The sequence below is a fragment of the Muntiacus reevesi genome, chromosome 5 (genome assembly GCF_963930625.1).
Source record: "Muntiacus reevesi chromosome 5, mMunRee1.1, whole genome shotgun sequence".
Lineage (NCBI taxonomy): Eukaryota > Metazoa > Chordata > Mammalia > Artiodactyla > Cervidae > Muntiacus > Muntiacus reevesi.
Genome location: NC_089253.1, coordinates 115,760,789 through 115,788,062, shown reverse-complemented (window position 1 = coordinate 115,788,062; position 27,274 = coordinate 115,760,789). Strand labels below are relative to the sequence as shown.

At 37.5% G+C, this 27,274-nt stretch overlaps 1 protein-coding gene across 1 annotated transcript in view; it reads right to left on the bottom strand.

Annotated features, from left to right (window-relative positions):
• Positions 1 to 4,550: 4,550 nt before the first annotated feature.
• NSL1 (NSL1 component of MIS12 kinetochore complex) overlaps positions 4,551 to 27,274 on the bottom strand; it is a 39,765-nt gene continuing 17,041 nt past the window's right edge. Inside the window, exons 4-6 of the mRNA XM_065936241.1 lie at positions 26,165 to 26,219; positions 8,583 to 8,650; positions 4,551 to 6,047 (exon numbers count right to left, since the gene is read on the bottom strand). Of these exons, the coding sequence (XP_065792313.1) occupies positions 5,769 to 6,047; positions 8,583 to 8,650; positions 26,165 to 26,219 (402 nt within the window). The 3' untranslated portion in view covers positions 4,551 to 5,768. The remainder of the gene's footprint in view (positions 6,048 to 8,582; positions 8,651 to 26,164; positions 26,220 to 27,274) is intronic.

Below are 27,274 nucleotides of genomic sequence, written 5' to 3'. Positions count from 1 at the left end.
TTTTTGTTTTACTTTTGGGAAATACTCATATTATCTTCCAGCCCTCCTCCTGAATTTATTTTGACCTTTACACTTCAACTGTTAATTTTTCAGAATTCTTGTTTACTAAATTCTTCAATGGAATTTTCTTAATGGAAGCAGTATCTTCTCATCTCTGGGAGAGCAGTATTCTGTAACTCTGCCTTGTATTTGTCTGTTTTTTGTTTGTTTTGAGACCCTCATTTCCCTTTGGTTTTTGTGTTCTTGTTTTCAATTAACCAATATGCACTGAGAAAAAACCATGTGCTCTACAGGCACTAGTTTTGGTACACCAGAACAAAGATTCCTGCCTTCGGGGGACCTACAGTCTTCTGGTCTCTGCATTTGGAGGCTTCCTTCACATGTCCGGTCAATTTCCACTTGTGTGCTTATTATTTTTTAAAATAAAACTTATATAAAATAAAATGAAGAAATTTAAAGTGCATAGTTCAATGAAATTTTACATGTGTATATAGCAATATGAGCACCACTAAGATCAATATACAGAACATTTCTGTCACCCAAAAAGCTTCCCTGTGCCCATTTTGTTAGTATCTCCTCTCCCGCCACAGGCAACCACCATACATTCATTTTGCCTCTTCTGTAATTTCCACACATGCTATATGTACTCTTTCGAGCCTGACTTCTTTCATTCAATATAATGTCTTTGGGATTTATCCATATTACAGTTAAGTCCCCTACATACGAACTTCCAAGGATGCACACATGTGTCCCATCAATGTCAAGTATGAGTGAAATTGAAGTTCACCCTCCACCTCTTACTGTCATGGCTCCTTCGGCTCCACCATCTCCCACCTCCTCTCCCTCCTCCAGTTAGGACTCTTCTTGCCTGTTCCTTTGATGCCAGTCCCGTATGCCAGCTATTAAACTGTACAGCTGGACTTTTCTAGGTACTGTACTGTAAGACTTCAAATGTTTTGTTTTTTGTTTGTTATGTATTTTTGGTATGAAAGTTATTATGAACCTACTACAGACTAGCACTTTATAACCAGTTGCATTAGTTGGGTACCTAGGCTAACTTTGTTGGTCTCATGAACATACTGGACTTTCTAGCATGCTCTCAGAAGGGAACTTGTTCATGTGTAGGGGACTTACTGTACATGTATCAGTAATTACAGTTTAAAATTCCTGTGTAATATTTCATTACGTGTATATGCCACAGCTTGTTTTTTGACTATTGATGGGTATCTGGGTTACTTCCTGTTCTCTTTTTCCACACCGCGCAGGTTGCGGGATCTTAGTTCCCTGACCAGGAATCAAACCTGGGTCCTGGCAGTGAAATGTGTCAAGTCACAACCATTGAACTGTAAGGGAACTCTCTTATTCATTTTTGAGAGTAAAATATATACAAAAATGTTCCTAGAAGCCCTGTGTGAATGGGTCTTAAGAGACGAAATGTCTCCACAGTAGAGCAATTGGACTGGTCAGCTGGAAATGTGGCTTGGGACCTCCAAGCATCGTTGTCTGGAGCGCTTTTCTCTGGGGGTTTTCTAAAGAATGCCCAGCTAAGATGTGTGAACCAGGCTGCCAGTATCCTGGGACTTCAAGTCTTACCACTCCAGGACGGAACTTCACTCTGCCCATTTTTGGTTCTGAGCTTCACGCTTCTCTCCAGGTCTTTCAGTTTTCTCAGAAGACAAACTCCTTTGGCATAATTACCAACAGTGAGTGAAGGGGATAAGTCAGCACCTCATTTGCAGGCTCCTCCATCTCACCTCAGTCTCTGTGGTGTCCTCCATTCAGCTGTCAAGTGATTCTGGGGGGCGGGGGGCGGGGGGAAAACTGGGTTTCTCTTTATCAACGTATCACTCTGCAGACACGTAGGTTTGATATTCCTCTGACGTGTTAATTCATTTCTCTTTCCTCGATACACTTTCCTTCTTCATATGCTATGGTTTGGGGCAACCTTCCTCAAAAGATGAGTCTGTTTCTCTTTCTTGTTCTTGCTATTTTGGGTTAAATGACACAAAAGGGGGACCACAGATTCAATGGATTTCCCACCTCCTGGCCCCTCCTGTGTTGACGTTAATGGCGCCTCACCACCAATTCTGAGGAGGACAAAATTCTTAAGAGTCGCTCCTGTTTCTCTCTTCTGGTTCACCTGTAGCAAGCCTCTCTAGACAAGACCCACACAGAGACTTAGCTGAGAGTCCTCCTGTGCAGAGCTGCCTCCCAGCCACCCGCCTGTTGAATTCTCTCACTGCCGGCCATCTTCCTCCCTCATTATCTCCCTAAAATAGTCAAGATTGCACAAATGTTGCCTCCTCCACAAAGACTTCCATGGCTTCTCACCAAAGTTCCCCCACATACATCTATGTAGCATTTGCTGCAGTGCATGATCACTGTTCTCCTCACTAGAATATATGACTCTTAAAGTTTTATCCTGAGTGTTTTCACTTCCTTTGACAAACCAAGTATTAATAATGCTTACGGAACGCTATGTATACTATGTGCCAAGTACTACAGACTTAATATGATGAACTCACTTCTCATAACACTATAAGGTTGGTATTACCGTCACCCCCATGTTATATATGAGAACACTGTGGTACAGAGAAGTATCCTGCTCAATTCTATTTAATAACAGTAGAGCAGAAATCTGAATCCAAGTGATCTGGCTGAGTCTATGCTCTGAACCTGACTTTTGAACTAAGTAGTGACTACCAGGTATCTGTTGAGTGGATGAATGAATGAATGAATGAATGAAAGTATATAGGGGAAAACAAAGGCCTTCAATAGAAGTCAGACAAGCTCGGTTTTACAGATAGCTGCATTCTGAAGCAAAGTAAAAGTCTGATTTCATTGACTTTGTTCTCTATGCAGCCCAAGCCATGAAGGCCCAAGGAAAGAGGTCTAGGAAAAGATTTCTGTTGTCTAGTGTTATGAACCAAACATTTGCATCCCCTCAAAATCCATAAGCTCTAAAGTGAAAGTCGCTCCATCAAATCCGATTCTTTGCAAACCCATGGACAAATTCTCCAGGCCAGAATACTGTAGTGGGCAGCCATTCCCTTCTGCAGGGGATCTTCCCAACCCAAAGATTGAACCCAAGTCTCCTGCATTGCAGGTGGATTCTTTACCGTCTGAGCCACCAGGGAAGCCCATAACCTTGCCCCAAGTGTGGCTGTATTTGGAGACAGGACCTCCAAGGAGGTAATTAAGGTTAAATGAAGTCATAGGTATAGCTTTCTAACAGGATTAATGTTCTTATAAGAAAAGACACCAATACCTCCCCAACCACCAATGCATGCATGAAGAACAGAAACTGAATTTGCCTTGATCGTGGGCTTCAAATCTCCAGAACTGTGAGAAATTAAATTTCTGTTGTTTAGGTCACCCAGTCTGTGGTATTCTGTTACAGCAACTCAAGCTGACTAATACAGTTTCTAATGCCTGACGTTTGGAAAACACAGATATCCCTTCAGCGTTTTCAGGAACCAGCTGCTTTAAATGTTCTCTCTCCCTTGAAACTGGATTTGACCTTCCTGTGTTTTGCTTGTTTGTCTGATTGTGGTTTTTGTTGAAAGGAAATTTTAAGACTCCGTCCAATCTGGCCTTCTTTTACCATAGGTATGTCACTATTTGATATTCTATTTTTTTCCTTCAATATTCCTTGCAACTACAGACTTTTTGACTTTTCATCACCTGAGCAAGCTAATTCTCAGTCTATGCAGAAATCCAATTTCTCTACTTTTTTAAAAAATATGTATTTGGCTGTACCAGGTCTTAGTTGCAGCATGGTGGATCTTTTTAGTTGTGGTATATGGGATCTAGCTCCCTGACCAGGGATCAAACCTGGGCCCCCTACACTGGGAGTACTCGAGTCTCAGCCACTGGACCACCAGGGAAGTCCCTCAATTTCTCTTCTTAAAAATACTTATCAATAATAAATTACTGATATCAGCCATGTTTACCTTAGTTAATAATGCTCATATATTTTCTTTCCTAATGGCATTTCATTTAGAACTCTGCTATAACTGTGGAGTAATACTTCAAGCTCTCTAAAAGATTTCAAGTGTCAGCTGTTTGTCTGAGGGCTTTAAAAAGAACAAACTAATTATAAAAATTTCCAGACCCAGAAGTAGAAAGATTATAGCTTCACACAGATCCAACATTATCAAGATTTTTGCCATACTCACTTCATCTATTCCTCTCCTTTTTTCTTGGCTAACATATTGCAAGCAAATCTAAGACATCAAGTTATTAAACTCTATGTATCTCAAGATGAATCTCTTAAAAAGGAGACATTTTTTTACAGAAATACAATTTAGTTATCTAATCTAGAAGAATTAACAATAATGCTTTTGTTTGCATGCTTTTGAGTGAAGCTATTCATACAGACTTTTGTACTGATATTATGAAAAAGCACAACATTAGAATAGCAATATTCTGTAGACTCCAAACAGTTTTACAGTGAAATTTAGTTATGTGCAAGGTGTTGACCTACCATCCAACTAAAGCTGAGCTCCAGAAGGCCTGAGACAAGTCTTAAAAATACACAGGATCAAGGCTGCAGTCTTTGTACATTTTAATAAAAATACACTATTGCATACAAATATACAGATCTCAGGTTGTAACACTCAAATTCAGAATGCAATAAAGTAGCTTTGTAAGTTTTCTTCACTGAGACAGACTTTCTCATTCATGATTATTAAGACAAAATGAACAAGAGAAGTACATTATTTTCCAACCTCGTGATTAGTAAGTTCCTCTGTAAAGGAATGAAGGTATACAATCATTTGTAAGAAAACAGCTGGCAAATTAGATGGCCATGCCTACACTGTGTTAATGTGAGTAAGAGAAACAATAAGAACTAGAGAAACTCTACTTAAATGTTCAGAAGTATAGGCAATACTGCTCTCTCAGACTTCTTTCTACCAATGATTATATACTTGATATGTAAACACTCTCAAATGTAAAATATAGTTCAATATGGTTGCATCTGTATTTCTTCCACAGTGACAATTTGCTTAATGTATTAATCTGATATATATTTTTGAACTGGATTGATCTACAAAAAATAATGAGAAATCCTGAAAAGAAATTATTCATTCCAAGTCAACTTATACTTAAAAGTTAACCTATGGAAAACAGAAGTGTGGGTAAGAAACACCAGCTACATGGCAAGTTTTATTTCTAAGAGAAATTCTTACACAAATAATCATCTTCTTTGTCTTACAAAACAAAAACAAAAAAATTCTAAAATTAATCCCACAAATTCAAATTAGTGGAACTTAGAGTAACAAAGTCAAAGCCAGTCTTGTCATCTGCATGTTAATTTGATAAATCAAACTGCACTGGGGGAGGTACCCAAGAAAACAACTGCATCTGCTACTGTGCAGAAATGATGATGACTTTCAGCCCTTAAATAAAGATAACTGCTACAGCTCTTTTTTAAACAAAGATGTGTATCTGGGAAACCCAGTGGAATATGTTACTTCTGAAATTCCACAAAAGCTGTAAGGCAGCCAAGTGTTGATGGTATTTAAGGACAGTAAAAGTTTGCACTCTTAATGACTGTTGACAGGCTTTGTGCCAATATTCAAACAACATGCTTTTCATGGACTACAGATGAAAATATTACATCATACCCCAGCACAGTGCCACTATATTTGTATTAAGGAATCACTAGTTATCTGCTGCTTTAAACAAAGTCCTGTCCAGGCATTAGGCTGTAATCTAAATGTTGACAGTGCCTAATTTCACCTCTTAAGATGAACAAAACGGGCTTATGTATCAAGGTTAATTCTCTTTGGCCGCAATGGATACCATTTTCTCTGGGGGCAGTCTTTAGTTTGCTTTCTTCTCAAGACCAAGTCAGTAGTTGTCCTAGTAGAAGTCTCTGCGGGTGTGGTTTCTATTTGTGCTATTAAGCTCTCGGGTTTAACATCTGGTTTCCTACAGCAACTGGAGAAGACCTCCTGGTGGACTCTCTGGAGCTGGATGAGAGGCTGCATCTTTAAAACTTGGGAAAATCCATCTCCTTGTTCAATTAATGCAGGTAAGGACTTAAAAAACAAACAACAGTAATATTTAACATTAATCTCAGGCTGAAACACAAACACAGAGATAAGTACAACACTCAAGTATTTAAACTCTTCAGGTCAAGCCTTTTTCCAAAACCTAATTTTTTAGGTCATAGATAATGACATTACTTTAAAATACCAATTAAAAAAAAAAATAAAATAAAATACCAATTTTAGTTGAGGAATTTTAACCAAAAGCTAAAGCTAAAAAGATATACTCTATTCCTATTTTATAATGCCTGGTAGTAAAATAAAACTAGTAAAACAGGAGGTAACAGGGACTTCCCTGGCAGTTCAGTGGTTAAGACTTTGTCCTTCCAATGCAGGAGGCGCAGGTTCGATCCCTAGTAGGGGAACGAAGATCCCACAATGCCTCACAGTGAGGAGAAAAGATTAAAACACACACACACACACAGGAGGTAACAGAATTTCAGAGTTAAAAAATCTAATGTCTGAAATCCCATATTTTAGGATAGTATGTATCTTAGAAATCTTAGAGGAGGCATCAGTGCATTTTTCCTATAAAGGCCTATAGACTAAACATTTTAGGCTGTGAGGGCCTTTACATTTGTCACAATTATTCAACTTTCCCGTTGTAGTGTTAAGAGGCCATGCAAGCATGCATGCTCAGTCACATCCCACTTTTTGCGACCCCTTGGACTGAAGCCCACCAGGTTTCTCTGTCCATGGAACTTTCCAGGCAAAAATACTGGAATGAGTTGCCATTTCCTACACTAGGGATCTGCCAGACCCAGGGATTGAACCCGTGTCTCCTGCATTGGCAGGCAGATTCTTTACCACCGCCCCATCTAAGAAGCCCCAAAGAGGCCATAAACAATAAGTAAATGAAAGTACATGGCTCGGTTCCAAAACAATTTTATTTACAAAAAAAGGTGGCAGGCTGGGTTTTAGCCTGGCCCACCACAGTTCACCAACGTCTGATTAGGAGCACGCTGTGAGAGAAGTGTGAGTACCAGAAAATCATGGGATCAATACACATCACAAAGGAAGGTTACAGAAAGTAATCAAGCCAGAGGAGATTCTGAAGGAATTTAAAAATAATTTTCATGTACTAGAAATCTTAATGTTTTTTGTTTGAGCAAAATACATGTCAAGATCATAGACAATTTTATTATAATAATATTAAAACTCCAAGTTGGATATGCAGTTGATGGAAGAAATTTTCACATACTGAGGTATGGGGAAGTCACTCTGGTTTATACATGATTTAGTTTGAACTGTATGCTAACTCAAACAGCCTGTCTTATGGCCTGTCAAACATACCTTGTACTTCTGCTTTCACCATTAAAGAAAAGAATGTGCTCATCATCCAGTTACACAAAGGGCTAGGGCGCGATCCCCTGTAGTCACCCAAGACGGGGAGCCCCGAGGGGAATCAGGATGGGACGGCCAAGATGAGCATTCTGTGCTTTGGATACGCAGGCTCCCAGAGAGTTAAGATGCACATTTAAGGACAGATTTCAATGACCCCAGATTCTTGCATCTTCCCATACATGGAAAAAACACTAAAATCATTAACTTGAGATATCTGTTCTTTGTGCTTGGCAGTAATCTTTCACCACATTGCAATCTTGACAACATTTTTTTCCCAGCCAAAAAATTCATATATACTGGATCCTCCTCTACCCCGTTGGAGCAGTCCCATCGAATCTACTGAGAAGCTCTTTCCTGGGCTATAGTTCTCAGTTTGGCTCTAATAAACCTCTTCTGCTATTTCTATTATATATTATTTACTGACTATTTGCATCAATACAGTATAATACAGTGGTTAAGAGTACATGTTCTGGAGCTAAACATCCAGGGTTTAAATCCTGGCACAATTATTTATCTGGGCAATCTACTTAGCCCCTCTTGTTTCCTTATCTGTAAAACAAGGAAGTAGCAGTACTTCTCTCAGAGGGATAGAGTAAGGATTAAAGGGGGTTATACAATATATGTAAAACAGTTAGACGGGGTCTAATCCATACTAAATGCTGACTAAATGTTAGTAGTATTATCCAAAATTGTTTGATGGATTTCTAACTCTCAGAACTCAAAAAATATAACCAACCTTTAAAGAAAGTTAAGTGAAAGTGTTAGTCACTCAGTCGTGTCCAACTCTTTGCAACCCCATGGACTGTAGCCTGCCAGGCTCCTCCATCCATGTAATTCTCCAAGCAAAAATACTGCAGTGGCTAGCCATTCCCTTCTCCCAATTCAGGGATCTTCCCTGAATTCAGGGATCAAACCCAGGTCTCCTGCATTGCAGGCAGATTCTTTACCGTCTGGGTCACCAGGGAAGCCCAACCTTTAAAGAAGACAGGTATAACACTGGCACACAGTAGGTACCTAAAAAATGGTAATTATTCTGAATGTTACAGTCATTTAATAACTTCATTACAGATCTATTTAAAAGACTACTGAGAATTCCTATTACAACAGACTGAGACACATATGAATGCTAAAAGCAAATACCTAGCTACAAATGTTATTCACTTATAATTTAGTAGTAGTTACCTTCATGGCTTCACTGATCTCCTTAGCTACTGTTTCTCCTCTGCATCTCAAGTTTTCCACCCGAGGGGCTGCAAAGAAACCACCAAACAATATTTCAGGCTTTTTAATCTAATACCAAGTCATAAAAGACAAACAGGTGCTATCTGGACAATAATCTGTGAGGACTCTTCACCTTTACTTAACAAAGAAAAATCAGAGGTTATTCTATATAGAATACAGAAGATCAGTGAAATAACATACTCTATGTATTTGAATATGACAAGGGGGGAGGAAATAATCTTAAACGAGTGTGGATAATATACCAAGACAAAGTACAGGATGTTGAAATGATGAAAATCAGGAAGCACAATATATCTACAAATGAGATGGCTTTATGAAAAGTGTTACGTCAAAACAATTCCCTGCACTGAAACACTGGAAAGTGCAGGGATTAAAGCCCATAGAAAACAGTATCTCCTACTCTGAAACGCCACCGTAATTCAGATTACAGTCAGTAATTATATCTACTTAAAAAGAATTCAGAGACCATACAGTCATACTGTTGAAAGGTGACGGAGAATAAAGAATGGATAAGACAAAAACAGAAACATGAGAACTATAGAGAAGATGGCGTTTCCCAGGTGGCAGAGTGGTAAAGAATCCACCTGCCAGTGCAAGAGATATGGGTTCCATCCCTGGGTCAGGAAGATCCCCTGGAGGAGACAATGACAACCCACTCCAGTATTCTTGCCTAGAGAATCCCATGGACAGAGGAGCCTGGCGAGCTACAGTCCACGCAGTTGCAAAGAGTCAGACACAACTCAGTGACTCCCCAAAGAGAACATATGTGGTTGACCTTTGTGGATAGATTCAGAGTAAGAATAAAGACAAGCAATCTAATTAAAAATTTAATACATCATTTCTTATCACTGTACAAAAAGTTTTTAATATACAGTGTGGCAATAATAGGAAGTATTCAAAAATAATTTTTATTAATAAAAATGAGATTCCTACATTTTATGTGCTTCTATTAATTCAGTAACATCTAGTTTTAATAAAAAGACAAATCTTCCATTACATATTTCCCATTAGCTTTGATCTACACAGTGTACCAAAACCTTCTGCAAGTAAAAACGTTGTTGGAAATTTCTAAGTAATTCATCTTTTGAAATAAGGGCGCATGAAAGTTGTAAGTGGATCTAAAACATTTCATAATCAGACTGATAAAATGCAACTCTGGTTGCAAAGACTTCTTTTTAGTTCAATTTACCTTTCCTACATATGTAAATTAATAGAGAGAGAACATATGAAGACATATGATGATTAAGTCAGAATGGTGGCTACCTCTAAGAGCAGCAGAATATTAACCAGTAAGGGATGTAAGGAAACTTTTTTGGGTACAGAGTGTCTGTAAAGTTGGGAAGCAGGATAAATATGTGTTAGTTACATTTGCAAATAATATAGTCAATATCTTCTTCAACTTCAAATTACTTTTTCAAGTAAAATTTAAAGCAATGGATCTAACTGTTAAAATGTAAAAAATGAAATAAATAGGACATTTTCCTGATGTTTCCAGATTTTTGGACACTGTGACTATATTTATTGTACATATGAAAACACAATGGGCATATTATTTGAAAATGTAATGTACTATTTAAAAATAGGTTTATCCTATGTTGAAGAAATTGTGGTACATATACACAATGGAATATTACTCAGCCATAAAAAGGAACACATTTAAGTCAATTCTAATGAGGTGGATGAACCTAAAGCCTATTATACAGAGTGAAGTAAGTCAGAAAGAGAAAGATAAATATCACATATTAATGTATATATATGGAATCTAGAAAAATGATACTGCTGAAGAATTTATTTGCAGGGCAGCAGTGGAGAAACAGAGAATAGACTTATGTACATGGAGAGAGGGGAAGAGAGGGTGAGAGATATGGAGAAAGTAACATGGAAACTTACATTACCCTATGTAAAATAGACAGTCAATGGGAATTTGCTGTGTGGCTCAGGAAACTCAAACAGGGGTTCTGTATCAATCTAGAGGGGTGGGATGGGGAGGAGGGTGGGAGGGAGGGTCAAGAGGAAAGGGATATGTATACTTGTGGCTGATTCAGGTTGCGGTTTGACAAAAAACTGCAAAATTCTGTAAGCAATTATCCTTCAATTAAAAAATGAATAAATTAAAAAAATACATATATATAAAAAAAGAAAACATAAAAATAGGTGTATCCTCTGTTTCCCAACTCTGCAGACAATATCTAGATCCAAGTGGCAGCTACTGCTTTAATATGTATGTATGTGCACAAATGCACCAAGCTGTGCGCTGTATATTATAGCTCAGTATATACAAACATACACATAATAATGAACAAAATCTTTTCCAACACTCTAAAGAGTTGTCTTCAGTTCAGTCACTCAGCACACAGTAACACATGCAACTTAACAAAAAACTTTCCTCTATAAGCCCACAGGGATGGACAACAGCTGTTTCCATCTGTTACACAAGTAGTAACAATGTAAAAAGTGCCAAGTAGTTTGGGGCTGTATGTAAAATGGAGTCAGGTCCCAGGCTTGAATAACTATGAACAGAATTTCATACATGAATGTTTGGTGGAACATTCTAAAGATGAGCTGGACTTATAGTATGTTTAGTATTCTTGGCCCGATTATAAAATGCCAGCTATGCCCTCCCGTTAGTGCTGTAACTAAAAATTTCCCCCTATTTTTCAAAGGACCACTAGGGGGCAGTATGGCCCCCCAGTGAGAGCCATGGTGCTCCTATTTTTCAGAATTTCCTTGGGAACAAGAACCTCATTCTCTTAGTCTTGGACTCCCTCCTGCTGAACACAGCGCCTGGCTTGTGCAGTAGGTGCTTGAGAAGTATGATGCATGAAGGCCATGACTAAGCTTGCAATGGAGGCACAGAGGTGAGGTCAATCCAAACAGGGGGTTGAAAGGAGAGTAAAAGCTTCATAGATGTTCTAAGAGCTGCCTAGACTAAGAATTAGATTTCAAGCTGGGTGGCTGGGGGTGAGTGGAAATAGGAGGTGGGTGGTAGAGGATGTGCTGTACCAAAACAAGAGAATAAATCAAAAAGGAAGAAAACACAGGAACCAGGAAACATGATCCAAACCATAAAGGAGTAAAGGAGATTCCCAGGATGAGGAAAGAAACAGACGGAATGAAAGCTTTTCAGCAGGCCTAAGGAGCAAACAGTCCAGATTAGCACAGGAAGACAAAAGGCTCCCAGAGAATACCTCCAAGAAACAAGGAAAGGGTTTTAAAAGTGGATTTAATGGAAGTGTTTACTATACTGAGAGGAATTTTACAGTTCTACTGAAGTGTTTGGGAAAGAAACATCAGCAAACAAGGCAAACAGAAAAATAAACCATTCCGAAGTGGGGGAGAGAAAGATGTTCAAGAAGGAAAATACACTCATAGTATGATGACCTGACTCATATTGAAGAAGATTTACATAGTCATAACAATATCAATGCTTAATACTACTGATGATTTTTGACAAAAATGAAAGATTAAAAGTGAAGCTGATGAGTGCAGCTTATTCTTTTGAGAAATTTGGCTGTGAAAAGGACAGTTCAAGTAAAAGAAACAAAAGGAATGAAAGTTTTCCCTACGCATGATCTTCTGATAGTGCATCTCTGTAGTATTATGGGCTATCATACAATGCCAATCAATCTTACATATTAACTTTTAGCAACTCTATGACAGAAGCAGGTTTCATCAGCCTCTTTTTTTTAGATGGGAAAAAAGCAGCTGTGAAAGCTGAGAAATGTATCTGAACTAAACGAATAGCTGAATAAACACTAAATAGAGTTAGAAACTCACAGCACACATTCTTCTATATTCTATATGTAACTTTCCAAACTACCACTTTGCCAGGAATTATACGATACTCATATGAATATAAGTTAACAAACGGTCAAAAATTTTGCTACAATAAAAATCTCTTAAAATAAAAATAAATTACACCTAGCAAAGAATTTTTTAAAGTCTAGACTTAAATTTTTTCAACTATTAACATTTAAGTACTGTTTTGTTTTGTTTTTAGTTAAGTAAATTAAATTCCTTTCTTTGAAAACTAAGGAGCATCAATAATTTTAGGAATAAAACCAAAAACACACAGATTTTAAAAAATTCAAAAATGGGGGAAAAATAAACACACAAATATGATCACTAAAAATGAAATATGTCATCTGTAAATGTATCAGAAAAGCATTCACCAACATTAACATCTGCTGAGGAATTCAAAACACACAAACTTTTCAATTCCTCACTTAAGATTATTTTAAATCAATCTTTCACTTGCTATAACTAGTAAGAGCATACAGGTACTCCTGATAAACAAACATCTGACTTAGGAATGTCTCACATCCAGATGGCTGGTCCCTGACATGCAGGAGATGGCTGGGCTTCCTGCAGAAGCATTCCCAACGGCTCTCTCCATCACCTTAATGGGAACACCTTCATGGCACCATTATTCATGGTCTCACCACAAACCAAGATATCACTGAACCCAAATGATTACCTCCAAATTCTATTTAAATGTCACATAGTGGGACTAATGTACATCTGAAGTGTGATTCTAATATTTTTCATCATAAATGTGTAGTATTTCAGCTACACTATATGTTACATGGGGCTTCCCTGGTGGCTCAGTGGTAAAGAATTCTGCAATGTAGGAGACATGGGTTCAATCCCTGGGTTGAGAAGATTCCCCAGAGGAGGGCATGGCAACCCACTCCATGCCTAGAGAATCCCATGGACAGAAGGCCCTGGCAGGCTACAGTCCATAGGGTCGCAAAGAATCGGACACAGCTGAGTGACCAAGCACACATAGGTTTACATAGGTCTTTAAAGGGTAGCCTAGAAACCATTTGCAAATTTTTTCAGGGGGGAAATACAGTTCAAATTTCAAAGTTCAGATTAAGTATAAATGTCTGAAACGGAACCATTTGTAAGTGGGCGACTACCTGTAAATATTCTAACAACGGCTTAAGCAAGCCGTCATTACTAGGAAAAAAGAGGAACTGCCTGTAAGTCCTTTGCCTGTAGGGTCAGCAAAAGAACTATCATAAAGTCTACTACAGAGAAACTTAAAATAGATCCTTGTCATCACTACATGTTTAGTGAAGGACAGGAAATAATAAAAAGGGTGTCTCGTTGATGAATTTCAAACAACTTTTTTAAAAAGTTGATGATATGGAAGAAATTATTAGTTTCACTAACAGGATCACAAAAGGTTATAAATGACGAACGAAAACTCATCCTATTGGTAGGGAGTTAATTAGAAGACTGCTGCAAAGATATATAAGTTTGCTCTTAAAAATGTGGAAGTTAGGCACCCTTGAGTACACTGCCTTCCCTAGTCACTTGCTTTCTAAAACACAGGGAAATGAAAAAGTGGAAATGAAAGATTGGGTAATCAACCTTGTTTTGCTTTTAGGTCATTGCACTGACTAAACTAGGAAACATGAAATTCCAAAAGCCTCCACAAATTCAGAAAGAAAAAAAAAGCATTAACTGATTGAGTGTTTCCTTTCCATTTCCACCGTATTTTATGAACATGTATGAGCAAGAATGCATAACATAGGATGTTTGGCTTGTACTAGTTTCTAAAAAGGGTAACTAAAGGCATGATTAAGAACCGTGACTTAAAAAGTAGCATCCCTGGTGAAAAGGAAACCAAAAACTAAGCAGTGATTTATGACTTTCTGGAAGATAACGCTCTGCCACAATTTAAACCCATCCGTTTAACACACGTGCTAGGATCCTTGGCATCCACTCCCGCCTACACCTCACCAGCTCCCTCAGTACTCAAGAACTGCATCTGTCTTAAGGTACCACATATTTTCAAACTCCAAGCTTGTGTTATCTGGTCTCAGTCAAGACTCTAACCTCCTATAATGCTCTTTCCCTCTATTCCTTCCATTACAGTCTCAGTAGTCTCTTGTTCTATAAATACTCAAGCTCATTCTTAGGAACCTTGTTCTAGCTCTTCTAACTGAAAAGTTCTTCCTCTTGATCGTCACAAGATAAATTCCTTTTTGCTACTTCCTCAGAAAAGTGTTTCCCATCACCTAAACACATCACCCTAGCACTGTTATTTATTTTTCTATTTGTTGATACTTTCCTTCTCCCACTAGAACATAAGCTCCACAGAGCAAGGATCCTGTCTGTGTCGTTCACCATTACATCCTCCACAGTGAGACTAGTTCTGGCAAACAGTAGACATTCAATAAATATGTTGAATGCATGAGTGAATAGTAGTCATGCGGTAAGCATTTACTGAGCATGATGCTATATGTTGGCTTCATATAATGCAAACAAAAATGCAAAGTAAAAAGCTCATGAAGCTCTCAGTTTTGTGAGAAACCATAAAGAAACAAACAAGCACATGTCGTAACAGATGATATTATGGAAATAAACAAGTATTATGATAGAGAATTGGAGAGATTACTTTTACCAGTGTGGGTAGGAAAGAGCTCTCTGTGGAGGCAGCATTTAAATAAGAAAAATTGAGAAGATGTCAACCTTAGAAGTACTGGGGGAAGTAAACTCATACACTTATAATCAATTTATCTATGACAAAGGAGGCAAAAACACACATTGAATAAAAGATAGTCTCTTCAACAAGTAGTACTGGGAAAACTGGACAGCTACAATGTAAAAGAATGAAATTTGAACATTCTCTAACACCATATACAAAAACAAACTTTGTTAAAATGGATTAAAAATCTAAATGTAAGACTGGATACTATGAAACTCCCAGAGAAAACCAGGCAGAACACTCTGACATAAACCATAGCAGTATTGTTTTTTTTGGATTTGTCTCCTAGAGTGATGGAAACAAAAACAAAATAAACAAATGGGACATAATTAAACTTAAAAGCTTTTGCACAGCAAAGAAGATCATCAGCAAAAAAAAGACAACCTGAGGAAAAAATACTTGCAAATTATGTTACTTACAGGATTAATTTCCAAAATACACCATCAGCTCACATAGCTCAATAAAAAAGAAAAAAATTTAAAAAAACCGGCAGAATACCTAAATAGATATTCCTCCAAAGAAGACATACAGAAGGCCACCAGGCACAAGAAAAGATGCTCAACACTGCTAATTATTCAAGAAATGCAAATCAAAACTACAGTGAGGTATTACCTCATAACCGTCAGAATGGCCATCGTCAAAAAGGCTACAAATGATAAACCCTGGAGAGCAGGTGGAGAAAAGGGAAACCTCCTACTCTACTGACTGGTGCAGCCACTACGGAGAACGGTATGGCAATTCCTTGGGGCGTCTCTGGTAGCTCAGTTGGAAAAGAATCCGCCTACATTGCAGGAGACTCTGGTTCGATCCTTGGGTCAGGAAGATTCCCTGGAGAAGGGATAGGATACCCACACTCCAGTATTCTTGGGTTTCCCTTGTGGCTCAGGTTGTAATGAATCCGCCTGTAATGCAGGAGACCTGGGTTCGATCCCTGGGTCAGGAAGATCCCCGGGAGAAGGGAAGAGACTACCCACTCCAGTATTCTGGCCTAGAGAATTCCAAGGACTGTATACTCATGGGATCACAAAGAGTTGGACACGACTGAGCAACTTTCACAGCAATTCTTAAAAAACTAATAACAGATCTCTCAGCAATTCCACTCCTGGGCATTTATCTGGAGAAAACTGCAATTCAAAAAGACACACAGTCAACACTATGTTCACAGCAGCATTATTTACAATAGCTAATCAAGACATGGACACAAACCAGGTGTCTGCTGACAAACCAATCACAGAGGTGTGGTACATGCAGACAATGGAACGCTCCTCAACCTCAGCGAAGAGTGAGACGCCATCTGCAGCAACAGCGACCTAGAGATTGTCACACTGAGCCAAGTCAGACAGAGAAAGACAGATATCATGCGACACTGCTTGAAGTGGAATCTTAAAAAATGATGCAAATGAACTTACTGACAAAAGAGAAATAGACTCACAGCCATAAATAACAAATGTATGGTTACCAAAGGGTAAGACGGACAAATCAGGAGCCTGAGGTCAAAATATACACACTACTAGATGTAAAAGGGATAGCCAACAAGGACCTACTTCCTACATATTAATAGCATAGGGAACTCTACTCAATATCTTGTAATAACCTACAATGGAAAAGTAACTAAAACACACACACACATACATATACACACACAGCTGAGCCACTTTGCTGAAAGAGGGGGTCTACAGAGAGCTAGAACAAAAAGGAAAGCTTTTGCAATAAATCTGGAAGGGCCAGGTCACATAAAGGAATGCTGAGAAGGTTGAAGTCTATTATGTGTTCTTTAAAATTGGAAGACTCTAGGATTTTAAGCAGAGAGGAATGAAAGTTGATTTGTGTTTTTAAGAGTATCCTAAATTTCTAGTCAAGCTGGTCTTAGAAGTTCATAAACTCCCCACTTTTGTCCAAAGTACCACTGGATAAATACAGAAAAATTTTAAAGACAAATTCAAAGCATATACAAAGCAAATTTCTATGAATCAGAAAAAAGTAGAAGAGAAAAAGCTGTTAAGTCAGGCTAAAGTTACAGATCCACTGGAGGGCAGATGGAAGGTAGGCAGTAAATAACCGGGAATTTGCTCCCCACAAGATAAAAAGGTATCAACATGCAACAGAGGGGCAGGAAATGGGGAGAGCTGGCCTCATACATGTAACCAAGGGCTCGAATGGAGTTTTCCTATCCTGAAACGGAGGCTGGGGTGGGGGAAAAAAACTGAGCTACTGAGCTGCAGCATACTTAAAACTACACTAGTTGATGGGAAGGAGAAAATGCCTCAAAGCCAGGGCCTATATTAAGCCGCCTGCTGACTTAGTGACTAGATCCACTATCGCCAATACTACAGTGGGACAGGGGCCCTCCCAGTGTCAATTTAAGATGTGGTTCCTGCCTGGGACTGTTCAAGGGCCAGACATAAGGCAACCACAAAACTACTAGACAGGAAGAGGGGAAAGCAGCAATAAGAAAATAAGCACATGAAAAACTTAGTCAAGAAATACTTGCTAAGCAAAATTCTTAAATATATAAAGAAATTACAACCATTAAAGACAGCCAATATAACCAAAGTCAAGGAGAGGAATTTGCTGCAGATAAAATAAAAATAGAGCAATCTGAAAATGATTTTTAAAGGTTTAGGATCCTCCAATAGCTAAAGAAAGGCTTCCCAGGCGCTACCAGTAAAGAACCTGCTTGCCAATGCAGGGAAACTTGAGAGACGTGGTTCCGATCCCTGGGTCAGGGAGATCCCCTGGAGGAGGGCATGGCAACCCACTCCAGTATTCCTGCCTGGAGAATCCATGGACAGAGGAGCCTGGCGGGCTACAGTCCAGAGAATCACAAAAAGTCGGACACAATTGACGCCACTTAGCATGCATGCAATAGCTAAAGGAAATCATAACAGACATTACAGAAGAAAAATAAATCATGAAATAAAACAAGAATAGTACAAAAATAGAAGAAATGATAAAGAAGCAAAGTTGAAAGATTAAGTTAAAGATTTTCTAGATGGGAGTCCTCAGACAAAGTATACATGGAGTTGTGAGTGGAAGATGAGAAGAGGAAGCAAGCAAAACAAATAAAAAAATACCCCCTACCCAAAACCAAAAAAAAAAAGTTGTGTGTATGTGTACAAAAGCATAAAAAAATCACCAATAAGCAGAGATGAACCATATGTTACATAGTTGAATGAAAATAAAATCACAGAATAAAATATATTATATATATTGTATATATATATAAACAACTCAAAACTCCCTATGCCTATCTGCCCACATACAAATGTACTGATAAAGATCTAAGATTAGACATATCAAGCAGTTACAGTAATTGTCTATTTGACAGTGTGTGATATCAGATAGACTTGGGAAGACAAGTAGGTTGGATTTTCATTTTCTACTATATATCCACCATTGATTATTTACAAGTTAATATTAAGTTTACATTTATTAAGAGCACAAAACAAAAACTAGTTATAAAAACATAACATAATTTAAAATATAATGTGAGATCTATGGTAGCTGAATTAGAGAATTCTCCCATATATAAGAGTAAGATATAGACAATCTGAATACATAAATCATTTTTCTGTAAAATAAATTATGCTCCCCAAATGTCTAGTATGAATGTATTTCAATATGATTATATGAAAAGAGAAAAATGGATAAATGATTCACACCAGATTAGTGCTGTATCTCTGAAGGAGCAGTGGATGGGAAAGCAGGAAGGAGGCCAAAAACAAAAAGTTAAACGCTACCCTTATTTTTAAAATTTTTAAAAGAACATGTATAATTATGTACTTATTTCATAAATATTTCCTGAGTGTATGTACTATGTCAGATAATGATCTTAAAGCTAAGGGATACAGAAGTGGACAAAACAAAGCCCTTGTTCACAGGGAGTTTATAATACAGTGACGGAAGGGATGAAAATAAAATAAACAGAAATTACATAATGTAGGTAAGTAGTGGGGGAAATAAAGCAGATTAGGGTGACAGAGTATGACCAAGAGGGTCAGGAAGGATTTGACACAGAGTGTCAGGGAAGACCTCTCTGATGAGGTTATGCTTTGAACAGAGCTGAATGAAGTGAGAATCAGGCAGGTAGTTTCAGATAGGAACCAGGGAGCAACAAGTGTGAAAACCACAGGGCCAGCGCGTGTCTGGCACATCCTGGGTGAAACAGAAAGCATGCCGGTGCGGGTGGAGCTCAGCAGACAAAGGTGAGAGAGCTGAGAAACGAGGGTCAGAGATGAAACCTGAGGAGCAGCCAGGGACCAGGTCAGAGAGAACCTGCAGACCAAGGGAAGTATGATGGGGAGCCACTGGAGAGTATTGAGCAGGGACTGATGCACCCTGATTACGCTTCAGAAAGAATCCCCTGGATGCCATGTGGCAAACTGAAACGGAAGGTGACCAGCAGACTACTGCAGCAGCCCCACTAAGAGAGTACAGAGACAATGACAGCAGTGGCAGAGATGGATCTGATAGGAAGTAGTTGAAATTGAAATGTTTGCAAGGTCAAGGCAGCGAGAACTGCAGGTGGACTGAAGAGGTAGCAATAAGCAATATATTATAATACTAGTCACTGGTTATAAACATGTTAATAGTGGTTATCTAGAGTACATGATTCCATGTGATTTAAACTCATTTCTTATGCTCTTAATACTTTTGGAATGTGAATGCATTTTGATATAATGGAGAAAAAGCAAGAAAGTTATTTATTGTTAAAAAGAGTGCACCCTAAGCACCATGTTAGATAAATAAAAAATAAACACCTAACCATATTGTGCTAAAACTGTAGAACATTAAGAATACACACAAAAAATTATGAAAAATCAGGAGAGAAAATACAGATTATCCATTAAAGAATGACAATTAGTCTCTGAGAAGACTTATCAATAACTATGAGTACCAGGCCTCCAGACTGGAAAGGAAGAAGTAAAACTATCTGATCTGTCGATCACATGATATAATCTTTTATGTAGAGAACTCTAAAGAACCCACTAAAAAACTATTAGAACTAATAAATGAGATCAGCAAGGTTGAAAGATACAAGATCAAGATATACACATCAATCCAATTTCTATACAGTAGCAATAAACAAACAAACTATTTTTTAACTCCATTTACATCAGCAACAAAATACTGATACATGCTATAACATGGACCTTTTAACATTATGCCAATTCAAAGAAGCCATTCTTAAAGGATGACATATTACATGATTTAATTTATATGAAATGTCTAGAATAGTCAAATCTGTAGAGACAAAAAGCAGATGAGTGCTATAAAGTTCTAGACACAAATAAGAAGGAAAATTGAGGGAGGGATGTGCTTATTCAGTGGGTAAAGTATAATAAAGTCCTTTTCTTGCCTAGGAGGGAACCTGAAATATTGTATAACTCCTGACTATGTTAGATAATTTTAGAACTACAGTATGCTAAAATTTTAACAGGTAACACTAAAGGAAAAGCAGCATAGCAGATAGCTTTCAAACCAGAAAAAAAGGAAAATAAGAGACAAAGAAAAATCTATCAACATGGCAGATGGCAAAAAAGAGGAAAATAAGTAAGACTCCTACATTTGGAAATGAAAAAATATTTGGGGTATGAGAGTTCTACATATTGAGTCTTGACGATATGGTTAACACAGGACCTGGAGATACATCTGTAGACTTATTTACTAAAGACTGAAGTAAACTAATGAACTGTTTAATTCAAGAAGTTAAAAATAACACATAAAACTCAAGAAAGCAGGAAGACCACACTAAAGATAAGATCAGAACTCAAGGAACCAGAAAAGTGAAAAACAATAGAGAAACTCAGCAAAACTAAAAAGATGACTCTCTGAAAAGACCAATTAAAAACAAAGAAATCTAGAGCAAGATATCAAGAAAAAAGAGAAAGCAAAAACAACATTAAGAAATAAGTATATGTGGAACAGAAATTTTTAAAATTATATAAGTAACTACCATAAAGTTTCATGCCAATATACTGAATACATGGATGAAACAGACTGTTTTTCAAACAAATATTACCAAAATTAATTTAAGAAAAAATAAAAAACCTGAAGAAACCAATAACCATTAGATATACTAAGTCAGTTTATAACTAGGCTCAGACAGTTTTATACATGAATCTTACCAACTCTTCAAAGACCAAAAATCCTCTAACATTTAGAAACTGTTTTATGAGGGCAGCATAACCTTGGTGACAAAATTGGAAAGGGACAGTATGTTTTAAAACACGTTTATTTTTTGTGTGACTACAGATGCAAATATACTATAGTTTAACACAGTATACAAATAAAAATAAAATACAGGTAAATTTAATTCAAGAATATAAAAGAAAAAATATACTAAAGAGTAAGTGGGGTTTTCTCTGTGAATGCAAAGATAACCATCAGAAAAATCTGTCAACATTAATTTACCACATTAGCAGAGTTAAGAGACAAAAAGCATAAAATTTAGGGGCATAAGGGAACTTCATGAATGATGAAAACTTCTGTATCTCAATTGTGGTCATGGTTACAGAGTTGTATACGTTTGCCAAAACTCAAACTGTATGCGTAAAATGGACGTACTTTTATTATATGTAAATTATACCACAAGAAAATTCTATTTTTTTAAAAAAACGTATATATAAGGTCATTATAAGTAGTTATAAGACAAGCCAAAAACTGAGAGCAAATATTTACAGTGCTTATAACACTAATGTCTATAATGTGTGTATGCATGCTTCTATCTTCATGTGCCTGTGTATATGACTCTTAGAAATGAATAAGGAAAAGTTCAAATAACCCAACCAAAGAACAGGCAAAGAATATAAATAGGTAACTCAAGACGAACAACCTCACTTTAAAAACTTCTACGTGCCCATCACATTGGCGACAAAATTAAAAAAGTGCAGAAAACCTGATGACAATTAATTTTTGGCAAACTGCAGAGAAGCAAGAACTTTCAAACCCTGGTGGTGGAACCATAAACTGATATGACTACTTTGGAGGAGTAGTAAAGCTCCAATGTAATAAACCTGAAAACAGACAAGCTCTCTGGACCTAGAAATTCTGCTTCTGGAAATCTATCTCAGAAAATCTGTGGCATTAAATGTGCCACAGTTTACAAGGACACAGGTGTAAAATTATTCATTGTAAAACTGCTCATAATAGCCAAAAAAAAAAAAAGAAAAAGAAACGAAGTGTCCCTCAGTAGAGGAATGGACTTACAGAGAAGTATTCATGCTCAGAATATTATATAGAAATGAAATGAATGCAGATAATGTGTATACAATACTGATGGGGAAAAAAAAGTTGCAGAATGATACGACTGGTATGATACAGCTTATGTAAAACTTTTAAAACAAATGCCACACAACCTTTATGGATATACATATATAAAGTAAAAGCATAAAAACATGGATAGGAAGGATCCTCTCAACTTGAGCATAGTAGTTACTTCTGAAGTAAGACGGAGTGGAACGGGATGGTAAAAGGGTAAAAACAAAGTTTCAACTGTATCCATATCTTTTAATTCCTAAGAAGATCTGACCCAAGTTTGACAAAATATGAATAGCCCTTAAAAGTAAGTAAATTCTTCAAGCCAGGTTTCAACAATATGTGAACCATGAACTTCCAAATATTCAAGCTGGTTTTAGAAAAGGCAGAGGAACTAGAGATCAAATTGCCAACATTCGTTGGATCATTGAAAAAGCAAGAGTTTCAGAAAAACATTTACTTCTACTTTATTGGCTATGCCAAAGCCTTTGACTGTATGGATCACAACAAACTGGAAAATTCTTCAAGAGATGGGAATACCAGACCACCTGACCTGCCTCTTGAGAAATCTGTATGCAGGTCAGGAAGGAACAGTTAGAATTGGACATGGAACAACAGACTGGTTCCAAATTGGGAAAGGAGTACGTCAAGGCTCTTTATTGTCACCCTGCTTATTTAACTTCTGTGCAGAGTACATCATGAGAAATGCTGGGCTGGATGAAGCACAAGCTGGAATCGAGATTGCTGGGAGAAATATCAATAACCTCAGATATGCAGATGACACCACCCTTATGGCAGAAAGTGAGGAAAAACTAAAGAGCCTCTTGATGAAAGTGAAAGAGGAGAGTGAAAAAGTTGCTTAAAACTCAACATTCAGAAAACTAAAATCATGGCATCTGGTCCCATCATTTCATGGCAAATAGATGGGTAAGCAGTGGACACAGTGACAGACTTTATTCTTTTGGGCTCCAAAATCACTGCAGATGGTGATTGCAGCCATGAAATTAAAAGATGCTTGCTCCTTGGAAGGAAAGTTATGGCCAACCTAAACAGCATGTTAAAAAGCAGAGACATTACCTTTCAACAAAGGTCTAGTCAAGGCTATGATTTTTCCAGTAGTCATGTATGGATGTGAGAGTTGGACTATAAAGAAAGCTGAGCTCCAAAGAATTGATGCTTTTGAACTGTGATGTTGGAGAAGACTCTTGAGAGTCCCTTGGACTGCAAGGAGATCCAACCAGTCCATCCTAAAGGAGATCAGTCCGGAATGTTCACTGCAAGGACTGATGCTGAAACTGAAGCTCCAGTACTTTCGCCACTTCATGTGAAGAACTGACTCACTGGAAAAGACTGTGATACTGGGAAAGATTGAAGGCAGGAGAAGGGGACAACAGAGGATGAGATGGTTGGATGGCATCACCAACTCAATGGAGATGAGTTTGGGTAAACTCCGGGAGTTGGTGATGGACAGGTAGGCCTGGGGCGCTACAGTCCATGGGACTGCAAAGAGTTGGACAAGACTGAGCAACTGAACTGACTAAAAATTAGTGGTAGGTACAAAGATGTTCATTATGTTATTCTCCTTATTTTCTATATGTTTGAAATATTGCAAAGGGTTTTTTTTAAAAAATCAACTCTGCCTGATGGATATGCAACGAACTGGAAGAGAACAAGAGTGAAACAGAAGACCTTAAGGGAAGCATGTCTAGAAATCTTAGCTAGAGTGATGGTGACCTAGATTAGAGGTAATAATAGCAAAGTGGATGAATGTGAGGTTGTTTTTCAACGTAATAATTTGTAGGACTTCTTGATGGACTATATATGAAGAGTTCAGGAGAGGAAAGATTCAAGGCTGACTTCTGACTAAAGCAATACAGAGGTGAAGGTGTTATTTACTCAGATAGGGAAAACCAGGAAAGGAATCAGCTCGAGGACATAAAGGAATATTGCTTTATGTTCATCTCTTATTTCTACTCAGACGTAAGCTCTTTATGAGGAGAATCTGTCCTGTTTATCTCCATATCCCTCAAAGTTCCTAACATAACTATGCCAAGTCATTGCCGTACACATGGGTATGCATTCTCTCTGATTTATTATACTCTACATACGTCAGAAAGAAGAAAAGTGAAAAAGCTGGCTAAAAACTCAACATTCAAAAAACTAAGATCATGGCATCTGGTCCCATCATTTCATGGCAAAAAGATAGGGAAACAATGGAAACAGTGAGAGACTTTATTTTCTTGGGCTCTAAAATCACTGCGGATGGTGACCACAGCCATGAAATTAAGACACTTGCTTCTTGGAAGAAAAGCTATGACAAACCTAGAACATATGTATTAAAAAGCAAAGACATTACTTTACTGACAAAGGTCCGTCTAGTCAAAGCTATGGTTTTTCCAGTAGTTATGACTGCATGTGAGATTTGGACCATAAAGAAAGCCGAGCACTGAAGAATTGAAGCTTTTGAACTGTGGTGCTGGAGAAGACTCTTGAGAGTCCCTTGGAATGCAAGGAGATCAAAACAGTTCATCCTAAAGGAAATCAGTCCGGAATATTCATTGGACAGACTGATGCTGAAGCTGAAGCTCCAAAACTTTGGCCAACTGATGAGAAAAACTGACTCACTGGTAAAGACCCTGATGCTGGGAAAGACTGAAGGAAGGAGGAGAAGAGGACGACAGAGGATGAGATGGTTAGATGGCATCACCGACTCGATGGACATGAGTTTAAGCAAGCTCTGGGAGTTGGTGATGGACAGGCAAGCCTGGTGTACTGCAGTCCATGGGGTTGCAAAGATTCAGACGCAACTGAGCGACTGACCTGAACCAAACCAAACTGATGACAAATTAAGTGTTACTAGGTTAATGTTTATTATCAAATACAGTGACTGCTATGATTTTAACCAACTTCAGCCTACATTTGCTTCCCTTTCTGTTTATCCCATTGGCTTGGGACACTTTGGAAGGGCAGGGGACATGTTAGAAGGTAAACCAGAATTCAACAAGGGTGAGGTATTCAAAGCCATAGGTATAGAAATCCCATAAAAATAAATCAAGATCTTAACTATTTCACAAATACTTCAAAATTGGTACTTTAAAGTGCCAAAGGTAAATTCCAAAATGTCTCTTAGGAAAATTGTTACAAATTTTTAAAGGTAAGAATAGAGCTATTTAAAAATAGGCATGATCCACATTTTTAGCAATGTTAGTTCTGTTGCTGGATTTACAAAGTTTATATCCTTTTTATTTCTTTGTGTTTTACAAGACGCACCTAAGTGGAAAACAGAATTGAATTCAAAGGCGTAACAAGTGTACATATCTCTTAAGTTCAATATTATATTTTTATTGGATTTTATTCTGTAAATGATGAAAAACCAATGATGGTTATCACACGAAGAAAAGATACTGAGTGCTTTAATAGTAAAACTTTGGCTGTAATGCAAAGAATGGATAATATAATAGTATTAAAGACAGGAGGATGTTATAGGAGAAGGTAGAGATGGAGAAGGTGTAATACTCTAGGACAGGAGACTGCTTAACAGAAGTCCAGATTCCTGGGTCCTGATCCTAGAAATTCTGAGATGGTAGGTTTAGAGCTAGTTCTCATAAACCTACGTGAGAAAAAGACCTAAACACTTATGACTGGGAGTGAGTGAGAACATCAAAGGGACGATACCCCTGATGCTAAAACCTTTAAAGGAGTATCAGGAACTCCTAAAAATTACAAGCTCATACTTCATTTTTACCACAAATGAATACTGGCTCACCTGGATCAGGGTCATACTTTAGGTCCAATGGATGTACAACAGGGTGGTACTGCTTCTAAATATAAAATAAATTAAAACATTTAAATTAACAACTAGGTGACTTAAAGAAACATTTTCTTTGGCTAATATAAACAAAATTAGTCAGCAGTATCATTCTTTTGCCAAAAAAAATGAAACAAAACATCCAAATTAGATCCTGTAGGGAAAGAAGGAGAAAAGAACAGATAAAATTAAGTCTGAATTATACCTTTTAGAGTACTGCCACCTACTGCATACACTAAGATGCAGCAACATAAAGAAGCAAAAGCAAATTAAAGGCATAGTGACAGAATCTTGTGTTTATATAAAGTATTAAGTAGTTTTCAAACTATTAACGGACTGTTTTTGAAAAGTTCATTTTAAGACAAGTGGTTAGAACTCAGAACTCATATTCACACAGAAATCTGTTTTTAAAAGTCTCCAGCCCACAAATGCCTACCTGTGATACACTGGGACTGCAGTAGAACTCTAAGAACAGGGTCCATAATTCAGGCAAAAAGGAAGTGGAAAATGTCCTTTCTCGTGTCCTTTCTCAAAGCAGCAGGAGCCAAAAAGGTTTTTGGTTTGTTTGTTTTAAAGCTATCTTTAGTATCCTCACCCCATTCATTTCTGCATCAATTTTTAAACTTCCACAGCAACCCCCACCTAGGTCAGCAAACCTTCTTTTATGTAATAATGACTATAGGTTTTTTGGTGGGCAGGTGGGAGCAGGGAGGAAGGGTAGTAATAGGGAGAAAGATACTAAAACTTTTCTTTTTTATCTACTCCCATCTCCCTCATCTACTTTTAAAGTAGATGGAAAATAAATGGAAATAAAATAAAATAAATAAAATAAAATAAAATAAAATCCATGGAAAATAAATACATTTTGAATGTTTTTCCTGAGGAAACTTTAAAAGTAGATGAGGGAGATGGGAGTAGAGTATTTCTTGGAGAACTGACATTTCCACAGAAAAAAAAAAAAAGAAAAGTTTTGCTTATAACTATTTTTTTCTCATAGAATGATAAGTAAAATATTTTAGATAAAGTACCTGCTTTCACTCTCTGAAACAATTCCTGAAAAGGAAGCAA